This window comes from Cyanistes caeruleus, chromosome 6 (genome assembly GCF_971803275.1).
Source record: "Cyanistes caeruleus chromosome 6, bCyaCae1.hap1.1, whole genome shotgun sequence".
Taxonomy (NCBI): Eukaryota; Metazoa; Chordata; class Aves; order Passeriformes; family Paridae; genus Cyanistes; species Cyanistes caeruleus.
Window position 1 is genome coordinate 20,354,752 of NC_141706.1, and position 21,056 is coordinate 20,375,807.

General features: G+C 39.3%; 1 protein-coding gene across 15 annotated transcripts in view; it reads right to left on the reverse strand.

The window, feature by feature from the left end:
- SERGEF (secretion regulating guanine nucleotide exchange factor) overlaps positions 1 to 21,056 on the reverse strand; it is a 142,194-nt gene that overhangs the window by 44,860 nt on the left and 76,278 nt on the right. For 13 of the 15 annotated variants that reach the window (XR_015288619.1, XR_015288622.1, XR_015288620.1 and 10 more), the window contains one exon: positions 17,967 to 18,003. Coding sequence is in view for 12 of the 15 variants with exons in the window: in XM_086895352.1 (XP_086751478.1) it covers positions 17,967 to 18,003 (37 nt within the window). In the remaining 3 variants the exon portion in view is untranslated. Of the gene's footprint in view, positions 1 to 6,267; positions 6,603 to 17,966; positions 18,004 to 21,056 lie in introns of those variants that run through there. The other 2 variants (XM_086895356.1, XM_086895351.1) reach the window with 2 other exon arrangements.

A 21,056-nucleotide genomic window follows, 5' to 3' on the forward strand; every position in this document is an offset into this window, starting at 1 on the left:
TGTGATACAGGGGCCAAGTCTTCAGCTGCAAATCTGCCTCATCTGCCTCAGCCTCCAGCAGCTGCAAAATTAAAAATAGCTGCCACAGGCAAACCATGGCTGAAGATGAGAATGTTTGTTCCTTTATTTCAGGCTGATAATGGTGTCACTGTTGACATGTTTGGGCTCTGAAAGGAGCACTAATAAGGAAATGGACAAAATTATAAAGGCAGAATAAGGAACATTCTAAAATAGAAATGGGAAAATTACTCTCCTTCTAAATTTATATGGAAAATTTGACTAGCCACGACAAAATTACATGCTTATTTGGCTCTTTAGGATGAATTTCTTGCTAACTACATGCAGAGCAATCATTTAAAGCAGCATTCTCAACCCTTAAAATAAATTCTCACCTGACCAAATGAGACAATTTTATCAGGTACCAAAATTATATGCGCCATCATTGCCTCCTCAGGACTTGAGAAAAACATGGTCAGTAAGGAATGGAACCTTATTGCAGAAGTTACTCTCCAGCTTTTGGCCACTTCCCGGCAAACCCCCACATTTACAGGACACTTTAAGTTCACAGAAAAGGAGCCTTGTGCAAGAATGAGAAATTACATTTCGTCTACTGTAGCAGCAGTATTACCTGTGTGTATTGCCTATACCGTGTGTACTTTTGCTTATATTGTCTACAAAACCACTAAAATGTAATTCTAATTTTGTGAGCCAAATGAGGGGTGGGGACTGTGCACAAACACTGCTGTGGAAACCACTTGCTTCATTCACAAAACAGCAGTAGTTGCTACACAACTAAATGTTGCAAGGGAGCTATTTGGGAAAGAGAAGGTGTTATTTTCATTAGGTGAATCCCTGTGCATTAGTCACATATTTGTCAAATTTCCTCTATCATTAATTACTCATGTAGTCAAACCTTGGGTAACCCAAGGTCAGTGCTGCCTCTTGGGGCTGCAAGCCAGGTTTCTTAAAAACTTAGCATTGTAAAGAGCCATCAGCACCACCAAAATCTCCAAATCATTTCTGAGCTACAGCTTCCACCACTGTGCCACAAGGAACAGCTACCTCTGAAAGAACCAGGTTCACTGAAAGGCTACCTGACATCCAGGAGCAGGAAAACTGCCAACTTTCAATTATCTGCATCCAACCATGAAAGGCATCTCTGGAGGCCTTTGGATAAACATCTAAAATACCAAAATCAGATGCTGCTAAGCAGAAAAGCATCAGGCATGGTTTAAGTTGATCTACACACTCGCAGATACCTTTAATGATAGAATGAGGCATTGCACCATGGCAGTGGCCATTGACCTTTCAAATGGGATTCCTGTCTGGTGTGCAAAGAGCCCAAACACAGATACAGCTGTGGACTGTGGAGGGGAGATTCTCCCAACTATGCAGTGATGGCAGCCCTCAGGGCTGTGCCCTCTGTGCACAGGGCAAACCCAGCGCAAGGTCTGCACTCAGGCTCAAATTTAAACTGAAACCATAAATAAAAACCCTAAATATGAAACTACCTTCTTTTTCTGGATATTGATACATCCCAGGATAACCCCAAAACTGGCACTTGGACTACAGTATACCATGTATGATTAAATAGAAACTTGCCGCTGAATCCTTTTTTCAGTCACTTCTGAGAGGATGTTCCTTTTAGTTTCATCATTGTACACTTAAATTGCATTGGAAGAGAAGATATATTTCTAAAATGGGTCAGAAATAAGTGAGATCATCATGGAGACATAGTTATTCTGTATACAGAGTTCAAAGAGAGCCTTGGTTTAAGATAAGAAGTCCTTTAAGATACTAGACTTTTGGTTTAGTCTCTGTCACTCCTTTGTTAATTATACTTGGGTACAACTGCCCCAGAAGCAAGAGGCTATGTAAGAATGAATTTTAAGAGCTTTATGGAGAATAACCAAGATTTGCATGCACTGCCTACCTAAGTCCTCATGTAAATGTTCCTCATTCTCAGGATTATAAAATGCACTGACAACCAGGCTATTTGTATACAAAGTACCTGACTCCTGGAAATTACGCATCCCATTTCTCTACCCAGAATAAAGTGTTTTCAACTATCACATTTACACAAAGTTTTTACAGGTTTAGACTCAAAGCTAGTACATTTCCCTCTTCTTGGTCATTCTTTATGATGCCTGTTTCAACTGCTTTGATAAAGACAGAAGGCACAGCAAATCTGGCAGGAACATTCTCTAAGGAGAAATTCCTTGCTTGTTTATGAGGAAGCTGAAGCACTTCCTGTGCTTTGTACAAACCTTTTTCCCCTTCTTTGTTGCAGCTGTTGTGAACCAACCCACTGAGAAAGGCAGAGGCTCTGCACATGCTGGAGCCTTTCACTTATTTACAGACCACTGCTCCTTTCGTGCAATGCAGCTTGCGCTGCTCTGAGGGAACATTCACTGCTCAGAATTATTACAGACTCCATCCCCTTTCTGTTGAGCACTGACCTGCACAAGGCAGAGTTGTTCCAGTTTGATTGCCATGAAGAACAGCACCAATGCATGACAGGAAAGCTGAAAGTACCCTTAAGATGACTGTGTTTTACCAAAACCGTAACACAGCAAAGTGCCAGTCTAAGATGGAAGAGAAAGCACAGATCCTGAAGAGCAAGAGATACTGAGCTTTAAGAAGGCATCCAGTAAATATTAATATAAAACTAAAGGAGGTTTGGGAGAACACAAATAAGGACACTGAAGACACAAAACTCACAAGGGTCAGACTGGATGAGTTATAAAGGAATGCCTGATTACTACTACCCTCACAAAAATATTAGAGATTCTAACTGCTTAACACTCAGATGAAAAACTCAGCTGTACGTTTGCTGAAATTATTAATTGGGCCATCTTATACCCTCTGAAAAGGCATATATCAGAATCTTAGATTGTTCCTTGTGCCCTGCAGAGAAATCTGTTCCCCTTCTATTCAGGAGTGATCTGTCTTACTGCAACTCATCTGTCACAGAGTGGTTTCATGCAAACAGCTCTATCAACTTCCCCGTCACTTCTCTGCCACTTTGCCTGTCCAAAATATGCAGAATAATGCACCAGAACTTTTTAACACTGAATCACACTGACAAAACTTGGAAGATCATCAAATTAAGCTACACTCAACACTATTCAGTAAGCAGAATGGATAAGTAGTGCAGATATTAGAGAACAGGAAGGCTGAAGTTACTTAGCAGTTCTCTTGGAACCCCACATTAAAAATGGCCTTGAGAATCTCTCTTACTTTAAGCATCCCTCAGATTCTTCATAAAAAAGTAAAAGGGAGTGAGACAACCAAAAACTATTTAATCCCCTTTTTAAAATGGATAGAAATTGGGAGAATCTCAGAACCAGACCAGAAATACTTAAAAATACTTTCTACTATATTCTAGACTAGCAGCCTAGCCTTCTAGGGAAAGGGGATTTAACATAATTTTAATTTAACTATTAATATTCAAAAATATTGTAATACGGAGAGAAAAAAAAAAAAAAGCTTATTGCACTGTAGACCTGGAACATGAATGAAAAAGAGAGGAATAACTTTTAGATGTCATTCCTGTACATGTGTTTTCACATCTTTGAGACATGAGTCTGTATGTAAATGGTCCACAAACCCGAGTCAATACATAATATGTATGTACAAACTTATCCAGTTGCTTCCTCTGAGGGTTGAAGTATTAAATGCCTCTGTCTGCCTGGTTCTGACATGAGAATTTACAAGTCTAGAATGAAGGGGCTGCAATCTGGATGGAAAGTAGGAAACAATTGAGGAGTACTACCATATAATCATCCTGCACCACCAGAATATGAAAACAGTAAAACTTGGAAAAGGAATACTCCAAGATTGATCAATCTGAGACACCATAATGAGCCTGATTATCACCCACTGTGATGAAATTCAGCCTGCCTTAAACTTAAGAAGTTGGGTGCCCAAAAGACATGTATGCACAAAAAAAATTACTAATCTTAAAATAATTCTAAAAATCTTGGCTGAAATCACCCAAATTCCACACCAGTGTCATATATATCATTTACCAGGGAAATGTGCACCAGAAACATTCCAGAGCAGAAAGATGAGGCAGGTTCACTACCTCTGAAAGAGATCAGTAATAAACTAATATATACATTTATAAATTGATGGCAGCTAACTAGACTATAAGTGAGTAAAGTTCATTTCCAGGGAAATGTACTTGTCACAGTTCCATGGGGGCTTCTTGGATATTGTGCTTTCTAGGGACAACCTAACAGCTGAACTCCATGCTGTTCAAGCCATGAAACAGCTTTTAGAAAACATAAATAATTTTTTAAAATGCCAAGACAGATGGATCATTGCACCATGCAATACAAACTTGACTTTCCTACTGTATACTAAAGTATCACATGGTTTTCATTTCCTTCAGCATAGTTTCTCTATACTTAGGGATAGAGAATGTACTATTAAATTGGCCACAAGTTGAGCCTGGAAAATGTAATTAGATGGAAGCAACTTCTGCTTAATATTTGTTTGCTTAATTAAGGGAATAAAACTAATTTTTTAAACTTCTGTGTCTCAAAATGCCTTTCATGACCATGTACAGAACACCAAACAGAGGTGTTTTTTACTATAGAAGGCACTTATTCACCAAGTTACAGCTTTGCAGTACTGCAGCATCATCAACATTTTACTGTCTTGGCCGGGGGTTTAACAACTTAAAACATGATTCAAGCCCGACTTCGAGTTTAATTTTTCTAGCCAACACTAATGCAGCTAGTAGACTATTATATACATTGCTGTATAAAAGACTGGATATCACCTCTTCACAGGACAAAATACTTGCTTTGTGCCTTTGTGGAGTCAGTACAGTCATTCCCCAGGATAAAGCAGAGAAGCTGGACTTCAGACAAGTTGTATCTACACAGTTCTCACCAATGCAATCTCTTTCTTACCGTCCTACACTATTGCAAGGAGATCACGAAATTCTGACTTAGAATTTTTGCTTACATTTTAGAGTTGAGGAGAGAAGCACATATCCTAAGACTTTTCACTGAACAGTAAAGCATACTTGCACACAGCCAAGGAATGAGGATTTAGAAAACCCTGTTAACAGAGGAAATGAAAACCATCTAATTCAGGGCCACATGAACCCCAACGAATGTGTGATGAGCATAATCTGAAATGCTCAAAGCAGCAGAGAGTGAGGCTTGGTGACTCAAGCAGAACCTCATGGTTTTAGTTCCCCTGGATATTCAGCACTGTGATCTGTGGAGCCTGAAGGCTCAGCACCTCCAGCAGACAAAGTCCTGTTGATTTCTGCTGCCCTTGCGTCAAATAGCCAACCAAATTCCAGCTATAAAGAAAGCATAAGCACATTTACTACCATTATTTTGTAGGTGACTGCACATCAAGCCAAACTATCAAAAACAGTTCTGGAGTTCTCTAATCCTTAACTCTCCCAGGCAGAGATCACCAGCTGCAGACTTAAGGGTGAAACTTGGGACGTTCACTTCCAGCCAAGACAATTACCAAGACTAAGCTCCAGCCCTGGGGACTTAAATGAATGCACAAAGTCCCTGTTATAATACAAGTTTATCGTTCTTAAGGCTTTAACTGCTCACACTGAATTTGCAAGTCAGCATCAGGCAGAAGCAGCCACAAAACCTTTGCAGAGGGCAACAATCCTCAAAGTTAGTAAGCATTAGCTTCACAAAGCATAAGACTAATAACTGGGAAATACAGAAATGCACAGTCTCTGAAGGAGGATATTTCAAAATGAGGTACACTTCGTACTTCAGAAGACTCAGAGAGCATCCATTACAATTATGATACTCCACTGGTAGCTACCCTAATTACCCTGAGAGAAAAAAAAACACTAACCCCACTCTCATTCAATTTCTGGCATTTAATTCACTTGCCAGGGAATCTCTTTGCTTAATAGGTATTTATGCTATTTTCCTTGCAAAGCACATGTTGCCATGGAGCGCTGATCACAGGCAGAAGTAAGTGATTCTGCCTTTTTGAACTGCACAGCCTTCACCTGAGGGGCTCTATCTTACTACCTGTCAGCCTTAACCTTTTGCTAAATACATGGCAAAACAAGAGTGAGCTGTGGTTATTTTTGTTTTGATTTTAGTGAATGGTCTCATCCAAAAGCTACTCTTAAAAGTCTTCCCCATTTTTCACTGGCACTTTGCTTTGACAGAATGGAGTTTCCTTTCCTCAGAGTGAGAAGGTGGCAGATGGGAGAAGGAGGAGGATCCAAGCAGACAGAGAAGTATTGCACAAGACACATGCTGAACTTGTCAACAGAACAAGATTTCTTTACTACAGTGCTTAAAAAAATTAAAGTGCCTGCTTTTTTACTCAACAAACCTACAGTGTTATACAATGGCATTCAGGCTTTTTTATTTTAGGGTACCAAGAATTTACCTAGGATGAATCTTGCCTTGCAGTTAACTTGATCAACAGTGTAGTAGTGAGACTGAAGGAATCTGAGTGACATCTAAGTGACAGCAAACCATCACACTACTCCTGCTATAAATGGCAGGCAATACACGGTTTAGATGTAAGCAGAATACATTTGGATTCCTGCCTCCTTTCATTGGTAGGTTGCAAGATGAGTCTCAGGGCTAGAAAAAAAAAACACAAAACAACTTAAAAATAGGGTGTGTGGTCTCAGAACAACAAGGATATCAAATCCTTACACTTGTAACATTTTTTCTCTTTTAGGTCCACAGGAAAAAGTTCATGTGAGCTTTAAGGTTATGGCTGGCCAGATGCACGGAAAAAAACAGCACGGACTAACCTGATCCTGTCTCCAGTTTCCAATCTGGCACAGGGAGAGTTGCAACTGGCTGCTTCCTGCCTGGCATTTCTCTATGGGAGAACAGAACTGGACTACTGGGACTAAAGGAAGACTCCAGCTTAAATAAATGTACCTAAAATCTGCCTCCAGTATGAAACCTTTTGATATTCACCAAGTCCCATAATTAAGGTGACTAAAGTCATGTTCAGTGACCACAAATCAGATGGTAGGTCCAACAACTCACAGTACAGCACAGACACTGGTGACCATCTTCCCCTCCTCTGTAGAGAAGTAGCACGACTAAAGTAAGTACTTTTCTTGCCTAAGCAAACATCTGCTTCTCAGAAAAGGCCAGAATCATCCATGCACTGGGTCTTCATCATAGAGAACCAGTGAGTGCTACAAATTAGTCATACATCACACATTATCCTGCATGCTCAATGTGAAGCATACATTTACATGATGAACTCATATGCAACTGGTATTTCTGAAATAATCCCTTTTGGAGGCCTCAGTAATAGAGCTTCCCTTGAAGTAAAGGTCACAGATTGGATCTACTATCATCAGGGAACAGTAATAAATTATGAATTATTCCTATCAAAACTAGGGGACAATTTATTTTACAGGAGTTGCAAGCAAGCATTTATTAAATCAATATCACAAAAAATACACATCTTGAAAAATGTAACAGCTACCAAGATTCTGCTAATAGAACAAAATTCAGCAGCTACACTGGAAAAAACTTCTTACCCCTTGAGCATACATCTTTCACCACTACCACATCACACACCAAGTACTCATTTAGAAGTACAACATGTTGCAGGCCTTTAAGAGATACACCTTTCATCTAATTCAATTTTAAAAGACAGTGAAATGTTCATAACACAAAAAAAAAATAAACTACAAGAAAAAGCACATGGGAGGAAACAGTTCAGGAGGAAAAAATAGGAAGTTTGAAAGCCAAAGCAAACTATCTTTCAAGGCAAGTGAGCTTCCTACTCAGAATTATATGATTTGTGTTGCTTGTCATCCTGCCCATTTTCTGAGATGTCTCAACTCAGCAAGATAGCAGCTGGTGTCACTGAAAACCAAAGGCAAAGGGAAGCCAACCTCCAGTTTAATATCAGACATTCACAGCAAAGCAGCTGCTGACTTGTTCAATCTCTTGGCAACTCAGATTTATCACCAAGGTCATGGCAGATTAATTATTTTTTTTAATTAATATTAACATGCCTAAAGAAGAGGAAGGGGAGATGATTAATGATGTATCCTGATAAAATAATTTTCTCATATTTAACTGAATTGTTGTTCTGAGCATCATCCACAAGGAAAAATAAAGAAAACTCATTAAGTTCAGAATCCTTTCTACTCAAAAGTCTTAACTGACAGAAACTCTTTCCTACTGAGAAAAATGGAAACTGAAATCTTCTAGCTATATACATCCTTCACTCATCAGAAAAGCACTGGGTCTGGCATTACAGAATGTGTTATGGGCAGTGGCATTCTGGGGCATTCAGAACAGCCTGATTCTCTTTTACAAGGTGAATAACAGGAGATCTGTGAACAGCTTATAGGGTTTTGAATCACTAGCACTGTAGGTCACATAACAGACTGAGAACATGCTAGATCTTCACTAAATTCCTCAGAGGAACGGGGGTCTGTAAAGGCCAGAGGGGGGACCATAAAGGACACTGGAGGTCATTCTCACAGATAGGATAAGCACTGAAAATTTCATTGTGGTACATCATCCCCTGAGCTGCCTGAAGGCATTTCAAAAAATGATGCACAAAAGAGCAAATATGGTGGCCAGGCTCCCTGGGTATAACCTCACACTCACTGAACAACCCACATAAAAAACAAATAACAAATGGCTATGGCCTGTGAATAAGAGCAGAGTTAAAACTGGATTTCATGTTCATTATGGGCTCATTTGGAAGCTTCATCTCTTCCACCTACAGTCTTGGGCTGGTGCTTCCCACCACAATCACTTCCCAGTAATCTAGTCATTTGTTCCAATACAAGGCTACAGAGCAGGGATATCATAAGATGCTAAATCTGATCAAAGGAAGATAGAGCATCCTGGCATCATGTGAAGGTCCTCCTAGACAACATTTAATTTAGTTAATCACGGCTAGAATAAATACAAACAGAGTTTATACCAGGATCAATACATCCTATATTATCTTCTCGAAATAAATATTCCATTAGAGTTGTAGAGGGGAGGAGGATGTATGCCAGAACTAAGCTAGGGGAAACGTAACTATCTCATCTGAAAAATCTCCCAGGAAGGCCTCAGCATACTGGTCTTAAAATTATTACAGTTCATGCGTGTTATTACTGGTGATGGTGGTCGGTCTTCTTTGGTTTTGAGAACACTGACAGATGTGCTGCCATCCTAGCAAGTTCAGAACTGTCAAACACTCAGGTAAGAGAGGCATTTGCCTCCTTAAAGACTGATGGGCACCAAGACCTGTACATGTGGCAATAGTCTCTCACTTCATTCAGCTTCCTGCTAACCACAGTTATGTTTGAAGCCTCACCATTAACAAGTATAACATGCTTGACATGAGTCCTTGTGTGATTTACTTGTTCACCAGGAATATATCAACCCTTCTCACTGCTCCACAATAAACGTTAAATATATTCTATGCTAAATACCTCTTAAAATCCTGTTCAGTCCTTCACACTTTCTCACAGTTCAAATAAGCCAAACAATCTAAAAATAAAATCATGTGAAGACATTTCTCAGAAATAATAAAAGTCCCAGTTTAGCCTGGTTGCTCCTCGGAGACTCCAAAAAAAAGTACAGGAAAAGCACAATAGTGAAATGAGTCTCAAAAGCATTTTTAATTTTAATTACTTTGTCACCTACCTTCTATAAAAAAGCACTTGAGTGAAACAGGTTCAAAAAGCAAGGACAAGTAAAGGGTAATTTTTATAAATATGCTAACTTTTAATCTCTTTTAATCTCTTTTCATTTGACTTTTTTTCCCCCTACTATTTTCTTTAATACTTATCTCTCTAAAGCCAATGATTTTAGTAAAAATATTTATTTTTGCCCTGAAAGCTTGCTCTAGGCTTTCAAGCTTGAACAGTTGCTTCTTTATTAATAGAAGTAAAATAATCTTGCCTGCCAGATAATACCTCAAGATTTTCTCCACTGCAATTTCAACCACCTTCAAAGTCCAAGTCCTAAATCCTAAAGTGGGAAAAGAGAATCTGTTCTTATGGAAAGGTATAGAAACAATTCCCCTCCCCACCTTGGATTACAAAAGCTTCAGGAAGCCTGCTTTGATGTGTTCATTTAGTCCTACGCAGTTACAGCTAAACAGAGCAGTGTTGGCCCAGAAGTGTCCCTGTTTCACCGCCAGCCTGGCAATGTTTCCCATATATCCTTACAACATCATCTCTCAGACTCATGTCACTGTCAGCATCCCTGCCTTCAGCTTTGGTTCATGAAAGATTTTCCTGACCTTCATAACTGAAAGATAACATTAGAACGATATGACCAAAACGTGCTTAAAATCCAAAAACTGGGCAGCAAAGATGACTTTTAAATGTGCATTTGTGAAAAAAAACCCAACTCACACTCAAGCCAATGTCTGAAAATCCCTACTTCAATCTTTTCATTATGCAGAAAGCTATCAAGAGTATGTAAGATGGTGCTACTAAAACACACACACACATAAAAAATATCAAAAGGTAAAAGCTTCAAAGATTATTCACTCAGAGCATACAACAAACTAAGCTGGTCACAAATATCTACCCGTGTGCTGAGAGAAAATTTCTTAATGCTCCATGAAAGATCTGGATAGTGACTACACAAAGACATGGGGGTGTCAACACAAGGTAGCAAGATATTCCTTCCTGGAGAGCCACAGATCTCACAGCACAGTCAGGACACTCCTCACACCAGCTTTCTAAATATAAACAACCTTGCTCTCCCACCAGCCAGCCATTTAGCTGCAAAATTCCTCCTCAGTGATACACTTAGAAGGTAAAGTGTTGAGGCTGCATGTACAGAAACCAGAATTACCAACACAGGTCACTACAGAGCTGCTCAGCAGAAGGGCACCAAAGCCTTAATTTGCTGCAATTCCAAGCACTTTGAGCTGCATTGCTGGCCTTGTGCTTTTACCTGGGTGAGTGTCTCTCCCAAATGCTCTAGATGACTCCCTGAAGCCAGACATTTGTGCTTCCTTTTATTTCATTTTATAGCCACCAAACACTTACTCTCCCTCTGGTGACCCAGGGTACCTATTTTTGTGATTCTTGTTTGCTTCCTTGAAAATTCAGATAAATATGCCTTATAATACATGGGATGTATTTTTCTTGTACTTCAAAGTAATTGCTCCGCTTAGAGCCTGCGGGTAAACAAATATGATAAAGTCTAATTTGTTTTCTAAATACTCAGTATCCATACAGTGAACCTTCTGCCAAAGGACAGCAGGCACCTGTACTGCAGCTCCCGCTCTTAAAAGAGTGTTCTCATCCTCTGTGATTTTCTAAAACCAGGTGGAAGGACTTTTCCTTTCCACAAATACGTGCAAGGAAGGGCTCCCTACTCATTCAGCTTCAAGCAAAAATTGCTTGGTAGCATTTGCTAGTTGTTTGTGGTCTTCCCATGACAATTATCTCTTCTAGCTGCCACTCACAGCTCCAGCTGGATGGGCTTAGCTGTCACCAGAGGTTAATATTGCTCACTTGCCTCTTCCCCATCTTTGGGAGGGTTCTTGACGCAGCAGATGCACCACTGTGGATGTGATGCGGTGACTCGCAGGAAACACACTGACAGCACACTGGAGCTCAACTCTAGACAAACTCTAAGCTGACACCACAGCGATATGTAAAGTTCAGGGAAAAATTTTACAAGAACCATGAGCTTTTTGTATAGAAAGAAAGTAGCAGCTTTAATCATCAGGGCCTGCCTAAGCAGCTCTGCATCTGGTAACAGCAGGAAACTACACTGCAAACAGTATGACAAGCACTGCATTATTACCTGTTTATACGCTAAATTATATAAATTAAGATAGAGACACATACACCAAGACTAATTATATTTTAAAATTGCCTGAGGGGAAGTGATTGCAACTATTATTAGTTCCAATGCAATACTAAAAAAAAAAAAAAAAAAAAAACCAAAAAATTGTCAGGTCCTTCTACTCTAGGCATTTGTAAAATCCACTAAGGGGTAGTTTTCATTCCAAAGATTTCACAATCTAAATTGACAAGCTGCACAGAGAAAAGAAGAAGCTGAACACAGCATTTCAGAGAGTTAAGTCACCCAAAATATGCACCAATACAGTGACAAAGCCTACAAGAGAAGGTAGCTGTAAAACCAGGACTTCATTTCAGTAACAGAAGATGCAGTTCAGTCAGATCTTATCTTAAACTCTAGATTTTCTTTTTAGGAAGTCAATGCAATCCCATTTTCTCTTGTGCATCTACTTAGATTTTCACTGCAAAACATCCATTCTTTCCTATAGCCAGCAGCCACTGACTTCAGACAACGCAGTTGATACAAAGCCATTTTTAGCCCCATCAGAAGGCTTTACCAAATGCTCAAATTAGCATTTCCTCATTTCTCTTCTCATCACCTTACATCCACTAATACATGAGATAATTTGCAACTTGGCTTTGCATTAGCACTTGGAAAAGAAACAATAAGAGATCAGAGGATCAGAGGAAGAGATTTTGGGAGTATAACCTGCTGAAAATAACAAAATAATCAGACTTCTGAAATTTGAAATTCAATTTCAGTTTCCATGTTACCAGAGGAACAATTAGTTTTCCTGGAGCACCAACAGTATATAGAAAAGAAACACGAAGTGAAAAGATATTTGAACAACTCACTGTATCGAACCATGACAGGAAAACTGTGATGTCAAATCTATATCCAGCTATGTCCAAAGCACTCAGACAGGTGATCTGATATATGTATGAGGCTGCTTTTTCCCAACAAATATAACCAAAGGGGCTTGTATTTTGAAGAGCTGTTTTAACAGTCAAAGCCACATTAAGAGCTAAATGACACACGAAATGGCTCTGCCAGAGAATAAATTTAGAAGGTCAACATATAACCCGCATGAAAATGACAACAGTGATGGTTACTCGAAGTCCTGCCAGGTGCCCTTTAATAAGCAGAGAATGTGATTAGTGCTGCAATGCAAAGAGACAGCATGCTGCAACATGACTCCATGCTGCTCTGCCAGGAAACCTTTACAATACAGTCCCTGGCTGCACTGGGATTTTTCATGCATAATAAATAAAGCAACAGACTAGCAGACTCAGGTTCCTTGCTGAACACCAGTGCCCTCCACTGTGAACTCTGAAGATTCCTCCAAACACTACAGCAACAGAGAGAATTTATGATTTTTCTCCTCATGACAGACTGCTGAGTCCCCTGGGACCGAATGTCAGACACATGACTCTATCTGCTGCTTCATAGGGCAGCTGTGGACATCTAAATAATACTGTCAGCATAACGCAGGGATCCGTCCATCAGCCTGCACAGCCTGCTCTCCCCATTGGTGCTCACTCTGCCAGAGAACAGATCTTTCATAATCTGTTACAGCCCTTCCTCAACTGATGCTTTATACAATAATTCAGTTGGAATCGTGGAACTTTACTAGCAGTATGGAACTCTGCTAATTAAGAGGTAGTGGCTCACACATAGGAACCCTTCAGTTTCCTTATTAAAAAATATGGAACCAAAGTGTTTGAGATGGCATTAACACCACCACCATTTTAGGATGTATATCACCACCTACCTAAGCTTTGATCATATTTGTTTTTCAGCTCATAATTGCTATGTTCTTCCAGAACAGGAATATAAAAAGAAAATCTTAACAGAGTATTGAATAACAGCTTTTACTGCCCCTTTAACACTACTGCATACTTAATTCAGACCACTGGAGGCATGAGCTACCATTTGAGTGGAAGGATGTTTTATCCTAATTTCTTGTACAAAGATTATTCTTCAATTAAATTTAGTATTGGTTTTTACTCTCCAACTGCAGCTTCAGCAGGATGTGAATGCCCGTGTTGTGATAGTTACAGCTGTGATTGCACACGAACCACGGAAGACAAAATCCAGAATTTGTTCTAATACACACAAAACAAAAAAGGCAATGGGAGACAAAACTAACTCTCTTCTGGAAGGACCTGTGATTTAGCAAAAAGCTAAGAGTGATTTTAAAAACGTTTCTTGACAATTCTGTTGCACTTAACACACTGAAACTCAGTGTGACCAGCCAGAACCTTCTTGTCTCCTCATATGCCACTTGTACTTCCATGTGCAAAGCACACTTATGGTTGGGTGGCCAGCACGGGCCTTTGGGGTTCATTTTTTATTGTTTTAACATTAATTACATGGTGCCCTCTCCACTACCATTAATCATGGGGGGGAAAGCAGTGCTGAGTAAGTAACCTGAAAAGGGAAAAAGACAAACGAGACAGAGACAAGTGTCAAGCGAGTAACGATGACATTAATCACAAAGCCCAATTTCTCTTTGTGAGCACCACTGCACCACCACCACCTGCACTGACAGTACCTCTGTGGTGTGGGTCACTACATAGCAGTGTCCAAGTCAGAATTTGGGGACTGTCTCACTGAAGGACGTTTTAAATCCTCCATGCAAGAAAATGAGCAAAAAAAGTCAGAATTCACTGTCCTGACTATGAAAGTGCAAGAAAAGGCTTTTTGCACTATCTGAAGTAGCCACATGTCCCAACACTTATCCCCTTCAAAACACCACACCAGAAAATATCAGCTTGAAAGATCTACATCTTTCCTCTTCCAAACAAACAAATTTCTCTTTGAAGGCTCTTTTAAAGTTGGACTTCAACAGAAACTAATTAGCTTTTAAAACAAGCACTTCTCCCTAAATATCCTCCAGTATCTTTTGTTTAAAGGATTTTCATTAATTTATAGGGGTTGAGAAAATTACTAAAAGCAAGACCAAAAAAGGGATATAATGCATTACCAAGGCTTTGGGGAGACAGACTATAGAACTGTGATCCTTGTAATGATTTCTGGGGTTTTTTTTTAACTATCTCCAGGAGGCTTGAAGAAAATCCCATGGTTTAATTTTTACTAAAATAAGACATTTGCATTTGGAGGGTCTTCACGGCATTCTGTCCTGTGCCCTGTGGCTGCAGCACAGTCAGGGCATTGCTGCATTTAATAGCATCTCTACCTCTGCACAGTTTATATTGCTTGATTATTTAAGTAGCAGCATTGCATGAGCTACATGTTCTCTTAAAAGATAACTATTTTCTTTTACAAAAAAGGAGCATCAAAGTCTTACAGGAGAGTGGGTAGGAAACTGATAAGAGCCTTCTCCGTAAATACTGTTTTTAAACACAGGCTTTTTAGGGTAAGAATCAAATCTTACCTTTTCAGTATTGAAAACACTATAGACTCCCAAACCTGGAAAAAGTCCAGCATTGTCACAGTGATTTAGTTCCTGTTATGTATTTCAGTCATTCAAAGACCCTGTTTTGGTATCACAAAGTTCAGCACTAATATTGCAGCTATAACATTCAGGTAGAAAAGCCACCTTTGTGGTGCTCAGTAAGTACACACACTGTTTTCAGTATAGCAAGGTATTTTTCAGATATGTTATACAACATTTGTTAAATAACTACCCATTTCTTTCAGTACAAAAATAGGCTGGCTCCTAAGATGATTAATCCTTGATTAAGGTGAAAAGTGCAAGGTCTTTTCTTACCAGGCAAGGACTTTCATTCTTAAATGAAAATACATACCAACATAAAAAAATACTACAAGACTTATAAATTTTAGAATTAGTATCACAGTACAACCTCAAATGAAGATAAAAATGTGTTTTCACCAAGGGCTATGAGCGAAGATGTTTACACTTTTTGCGTACTAACGGCAACTTTTAACTCATTAAGTTTAGAAAAGCAGGTACATTTCAAGACAACACACATCTCGTTCTCCTTTATATCAAACATTTACCCCACGATGAAAACTAAAATACTACCAATATAGCCACAGAAAAAGGAGTAAGTGCTATCACAGTGAAGAGACAAATTTTGCACTGACTTCAGTAGAAGAAACCAAGAAAAGAGAATTCAAATAACTGAACCATACAAATGGATGCAGACTATATAAAGTAACATGAAAAAACCTAACTGCTTGCTAGCCTTACTAATCAAACAGCTTATATCACCAGCAAGATGATTGGAACACTACTTCAGCATTTGTGAAATGAATCGTAAATCCAGCCTCTCCATCCTAAAAATGTTTCTATTTAAAAGATGATGCAGCAAACAAAGCACAAGCACATTTGTATATACAACCAGAAATACTGACTTGACTATTATACTGTTAAAGGCTTTTTGGTTTACTTGTCATACTGAACTTGAATTATTTCAGTTTAAAACTAAATCACTCAAGCATTTACTAATTAAAAAAGACATGGTTGGTACAGTTGTTATAAATGAACTCTGTTTGAATGGTAAGTTATTAGAAAATTGTACAATCAAGTAGACATTCATGGAAATCCGTGTGGTATCTTTTAAGGACTATAACAGCTGACAGTTTTGAATCAAGAGTGGCCAGTGATCAAAGAAATCCTACCACAGAATGTTCTAAAAAGTCAACCTTTTAAAAGCATATGCAAAATTCAATTCAGGGAAAATTGCATCATAGTTCTTTAGTTCAAAAAATTTGCCACATCACATTTCTGTTGTCCTTAAAATAAAATTGACTGGCTTCCAGCACTGATAATTTCCCCATTGAATTCAATGAGCGTAGCACGCAGCTTAGATAGGCATATGGTGTTCTTTACATATGCAAAGCTCTTAGTTTATTCTAACTTTCTTCTAGAATTTCTTTCCCCAACCCATTTTTTCCCAGAGATTTCTGCCTAGAAGGCAGAAAGCTTAAAAGGACATAAGCAGAGAGAAGGTTGTTCAAACTCAGTGCTTTGCTTTCATGCACACTGAAGGAATCTGCCAGCAGTACATTTTTACTTCATCAATTCAGCAAGAAACAAGATTGCTCTTCAGTCGACATTCAGAAGCACCAGCCTGACAATTAATACAGACATGTGATGCTGAACAAGTATGGAGAAGGCAAAAAGGAAAAATATTTTCTTAAATCCAGCCACAAATTTAATAGAACTTAACAAGTTCACTACAAGGTTTAACTGGAGAAGGATAATTAGAAAATATACTACAGCAGATATGGAAATACAGAAAATGCCACCTTTGTGGCCACTTCACAAAACCTAAAAAATTAGAGCATGGAAAAAGGTTGAATACCAAATAGCTGCTTTTCTCTATCTCTGTCAAATCCCACTTAAGAAAACTAAGGAAATTCGTTACTTGACACCTCAATGCATCAGTCATGGCAACCAAAACCATCTATGTGGATGGAGAGCTGTTTCATTTCCAGCTCTCATTAGCACAGAATTCCTTTCTTCATCTGTCTTGCGCTGTCTATTAATGGGGATAATTATGCTGGCCTCCTTTATAAAGCACTCAAAAATCTACAGCTAAAAATGTTCCTAAACAAGTAATTATATATAATAGCAATCATGTATCAAACTTCAGTTATCAACTCATCACATGAAAGCAAGAATCTGATTGTTCCTGGAATTAGTACACAAAATTCAATTTCTCCACCGACATTAGCTTCCTAGTACTTCCATCATTATTACAACAGCTGCATTATGCTAAAATGCACTAAAGAACCTGTCTACCACTGACTGACATTTTGAAGCTTTTCCAAGCTTCGAACAACAAAAGACCCAGAACTTTTTTCAGCAATAATTTCCATGTTAATAATTTCCACCTTGTTAAACAAAGATTTTGACCAGCGTCAAGCTTAGATGTTATTCTGAATCTGCAGCCTGGATTGTTGCAATGGCTCCAATCTAAAACAGGCTGTAGCACTTTGCAAATGTATTCTCTTGTTATATCCACCAACCCCTCTCTCCTTACAGGGGCTGGCCTACAAGGCCACAATTTCATCACCACCACTTACTGTCACCAGTTTATCTTCTTTCCTCTACATCTATATGTTACTTTCCTCCTTTCAGCTGCACACAATGCCCATAATCATTCAATGTGTTTGATGTACACGTTTTTCTTTCATCTTGTGCTACTAAAAATGAAAAAATTATGAGAGGATTTGTTATAAAATAAAGCTACTTACCAACTATTGCCAGATTATGCTCTGAGCCACATGCGATCTGAAAAAGAAATATGAATGACTAAATCAGAACCTGCTTACCATTAGGAAGACAGTCACAATTATGACAGGAAATTAAAAATTAACCTGAAACAAACAACTACACTTTGTAGGATGCAAAATTAAGGTTGAAGTGTTCTCACTCTTAAATGGAATTTCATTTGTAGCCTCACTTAAGGGCTTAGGTGCCAGGGGTGCATGTTTGTTTGTTTTTTTTAATAAAGAGCTATTTGCCTTTCAAAATACAGACATGCATTTCATGGACTGGCCACAATTCTGCAAAAACATCACACCTTTGACAACAGCCACTGGATCCAACAAGAGGCACACAGCAAACACAGATTAATGCAGACACAGCTGGGAATCAAAAGGGTGATGAGGATCTCTGTATCTCTTATCTATACTTTTTTTCCAGCTGACCCCTGAGGAACTGCTCAAAGCCTACAGGCTCAGTGTGCTAAACCTGACATGATATGATCCCTATGGTCATTTGCCTGGAATGGAGAACAACTACCTTACGACTCAAACCTTCTGTTAGCCCATTAATAATGGAAATCAATTACATATTTCTTTTCAAAGCAAACTTACAGTTCACATATTTTTCACCCATCTTTGTAGCTGCTGTGAACATGTCTGATGTTTAAGTTGCTTTAGTGTACTGAGTTTTTGTAAGTTGTCCACCAGCGGTGGTAACATGGGCACCAAGAGCAGTCCCCTGTCCTTACTGCAAGGGCTTGTCTTTCCCACAGAATTTCTTTTGCAAGGTCACTGCCAGCATAATTGTCTGAGGTAACAGTCTTCACACAAGATTACTCTGCTGAATGTCCTCAAGCTTTTAATTTAAATAAAACAAATCCCCTCAAAATCCTGTAGCCAGTTCACTGTCTTGAAACTACTCGCCCGTTATACCTACTACTGAGCTGGAGAAAATTAATAAGCACATTCTTCTTAAAGTATATTTGCAATGGCAAAAATATAATGCAGGAGTATATGCTCAATTATATTAAAAAATATAAGTTCATGCCATCAAAAGTTTATATGGTTCTGTGCACACATAACAATTTAACTTTTACAGCCAGAGAAACAGCTATAATCACCTCCATATCTGCAGAACATAAACCCATAGAAGTTAATAAAACAGGCCTTGTGCCCAGCTCACTGGGCTTCAGCATTTACTGGTGAAGAGACACCCAAAACTGACACACTGGGTAGCTTGAGCTCTCGTATTATAAGTGAACACCACAATCACTACTATTTACATTTTACCAGTGTCACAACTGCTACATGAAAACATGTGTGCAAAGCCATCCCAACACAACAATGGCAAGGAAGAAGAAAAAGAGTCTAGAATAAAGCTGCTTAGACAACACATTAAAGCATTTGGGAAAAGAAGGCAGGAAAAAAAATTCAAGTCACACCGCATTCCAGTATGTCCTCATCTTCAGAACAATCAAGACAAAGAAGCAGGAAAAGCAATGCCTTTTTAAGAGCACTATCAGGACTGCACTGAGTCTTTTATTCCATAATACTGCAGACAGGAAAAGCTCCAAGTCCCAACCATTCAAACACATAAATCACTGCCATATCCCACATCACTATCCTCACCACAAGACCAAGCCCTACAAAGCAGCAGGGCTGGCTCCTAATGCCTATTTACTGGCTAATGCTCCCACCTGTGCTTCTCAGGCTCATAAGCTGATACCATGGAAACAAGATCCACACATGGAAACACATGCAAAGGCTTTCCAGCAAAAAAGCAGAATTCTTATCTTCACAAAGTGCTGAAAATTGGATATACTGAAGTTGCTGCTAATAGAATAAATAAATTTTATCTGAGGTGTGAATAATCTTGGCTAATTCCCTAGGAAATACACTGACACAGGCAGAGATTCAAAAGCATCGGCACAAAAGAACTGCTCAGGCTGGTGGCTGACACTGCCGGGACCCACTCCAGAAACACTACATTAAAAAAAAAAAGAGGAAAAAAAAAAAAAAAAAAAAAAAGCCCCACTCAATCAAGGTGTTATTTAGATTGTAAAAAACCTCTCCTGACAAAGAAGCATTTTTTTGCTACACCCAATAGCAGCAGGTACAGAGCCTGCAAGCCAGATAAAAGAACGCTGGTGATCTCAAACAGCTTTGCACATGTAGCTGTTACTCTGGGCACCATTCAGAGCCTCCCACTAGCCAGCTATCAGGCTGTGAGGGAATCAGTCAAGCCAGGCCAGGAACTGCTGTGTTATATAGACTGGCCGGTGCTGGGGAGCTGCCCCCAAGGCAGCCACTGATGGCCAATATGCTGCAGCTCTGGGGCTCATGGGATACAAAGCACAAAAACACCTCTTCTCAGCAAGTAAAAGCCCCAGTGAGGTGAAGTGCCAGCTTTGCTAACAACAGCTGAAACCAAGCAAAATCAGAAGCTGCAGAAGGCAGTGCCCTGGATTCACCCTCAACAGCTCAGAGCAAGGACAGCACACACCATGTACCAGCAGGAGTTCTGTGCTCCAAAGTAGAATTTAGATCAGATTTAGAGCACAAGGTTCACCACACCTCTGCCTTATCGCAGGGTGTCACCACCTGACAACACAGGCTGACTTTATAGGAACCCCCAGATAAAAACAACAACCTTAGAGAACTCCAAATTTAGCTTCTTGGAACACCTTGTCCATCATCTATGCTCCTTGCTACAGGCTATACCATCCACCCACAGGATTCCTCCTGGCCTGCACACCTATGCCTCTGGAGCTCAGGAGGAACCACATCACAGAGGTGAAGCAAGGTTGCCACTGTTTAATGTACATTGAAGCCTTGCAGGTATTTCACAACATCCTTCTTATGATAAATTTTAAATGTGGCACCCTCTTTTCTCCAGGACTCCCCACAACAAACAACACTCAGCCAAGAATGATTGATTTGCTGGTACAAATACAGACCAGCCAGAGAACAGCATTGCTGAACAGATGTTTTATGCTTACATTAGATGTAATAAGCTCTGCAGTCAGTACAGGTCACTGGGAGAAGCCTGGTATTTACTGCAGCAACTATAATTTTCTG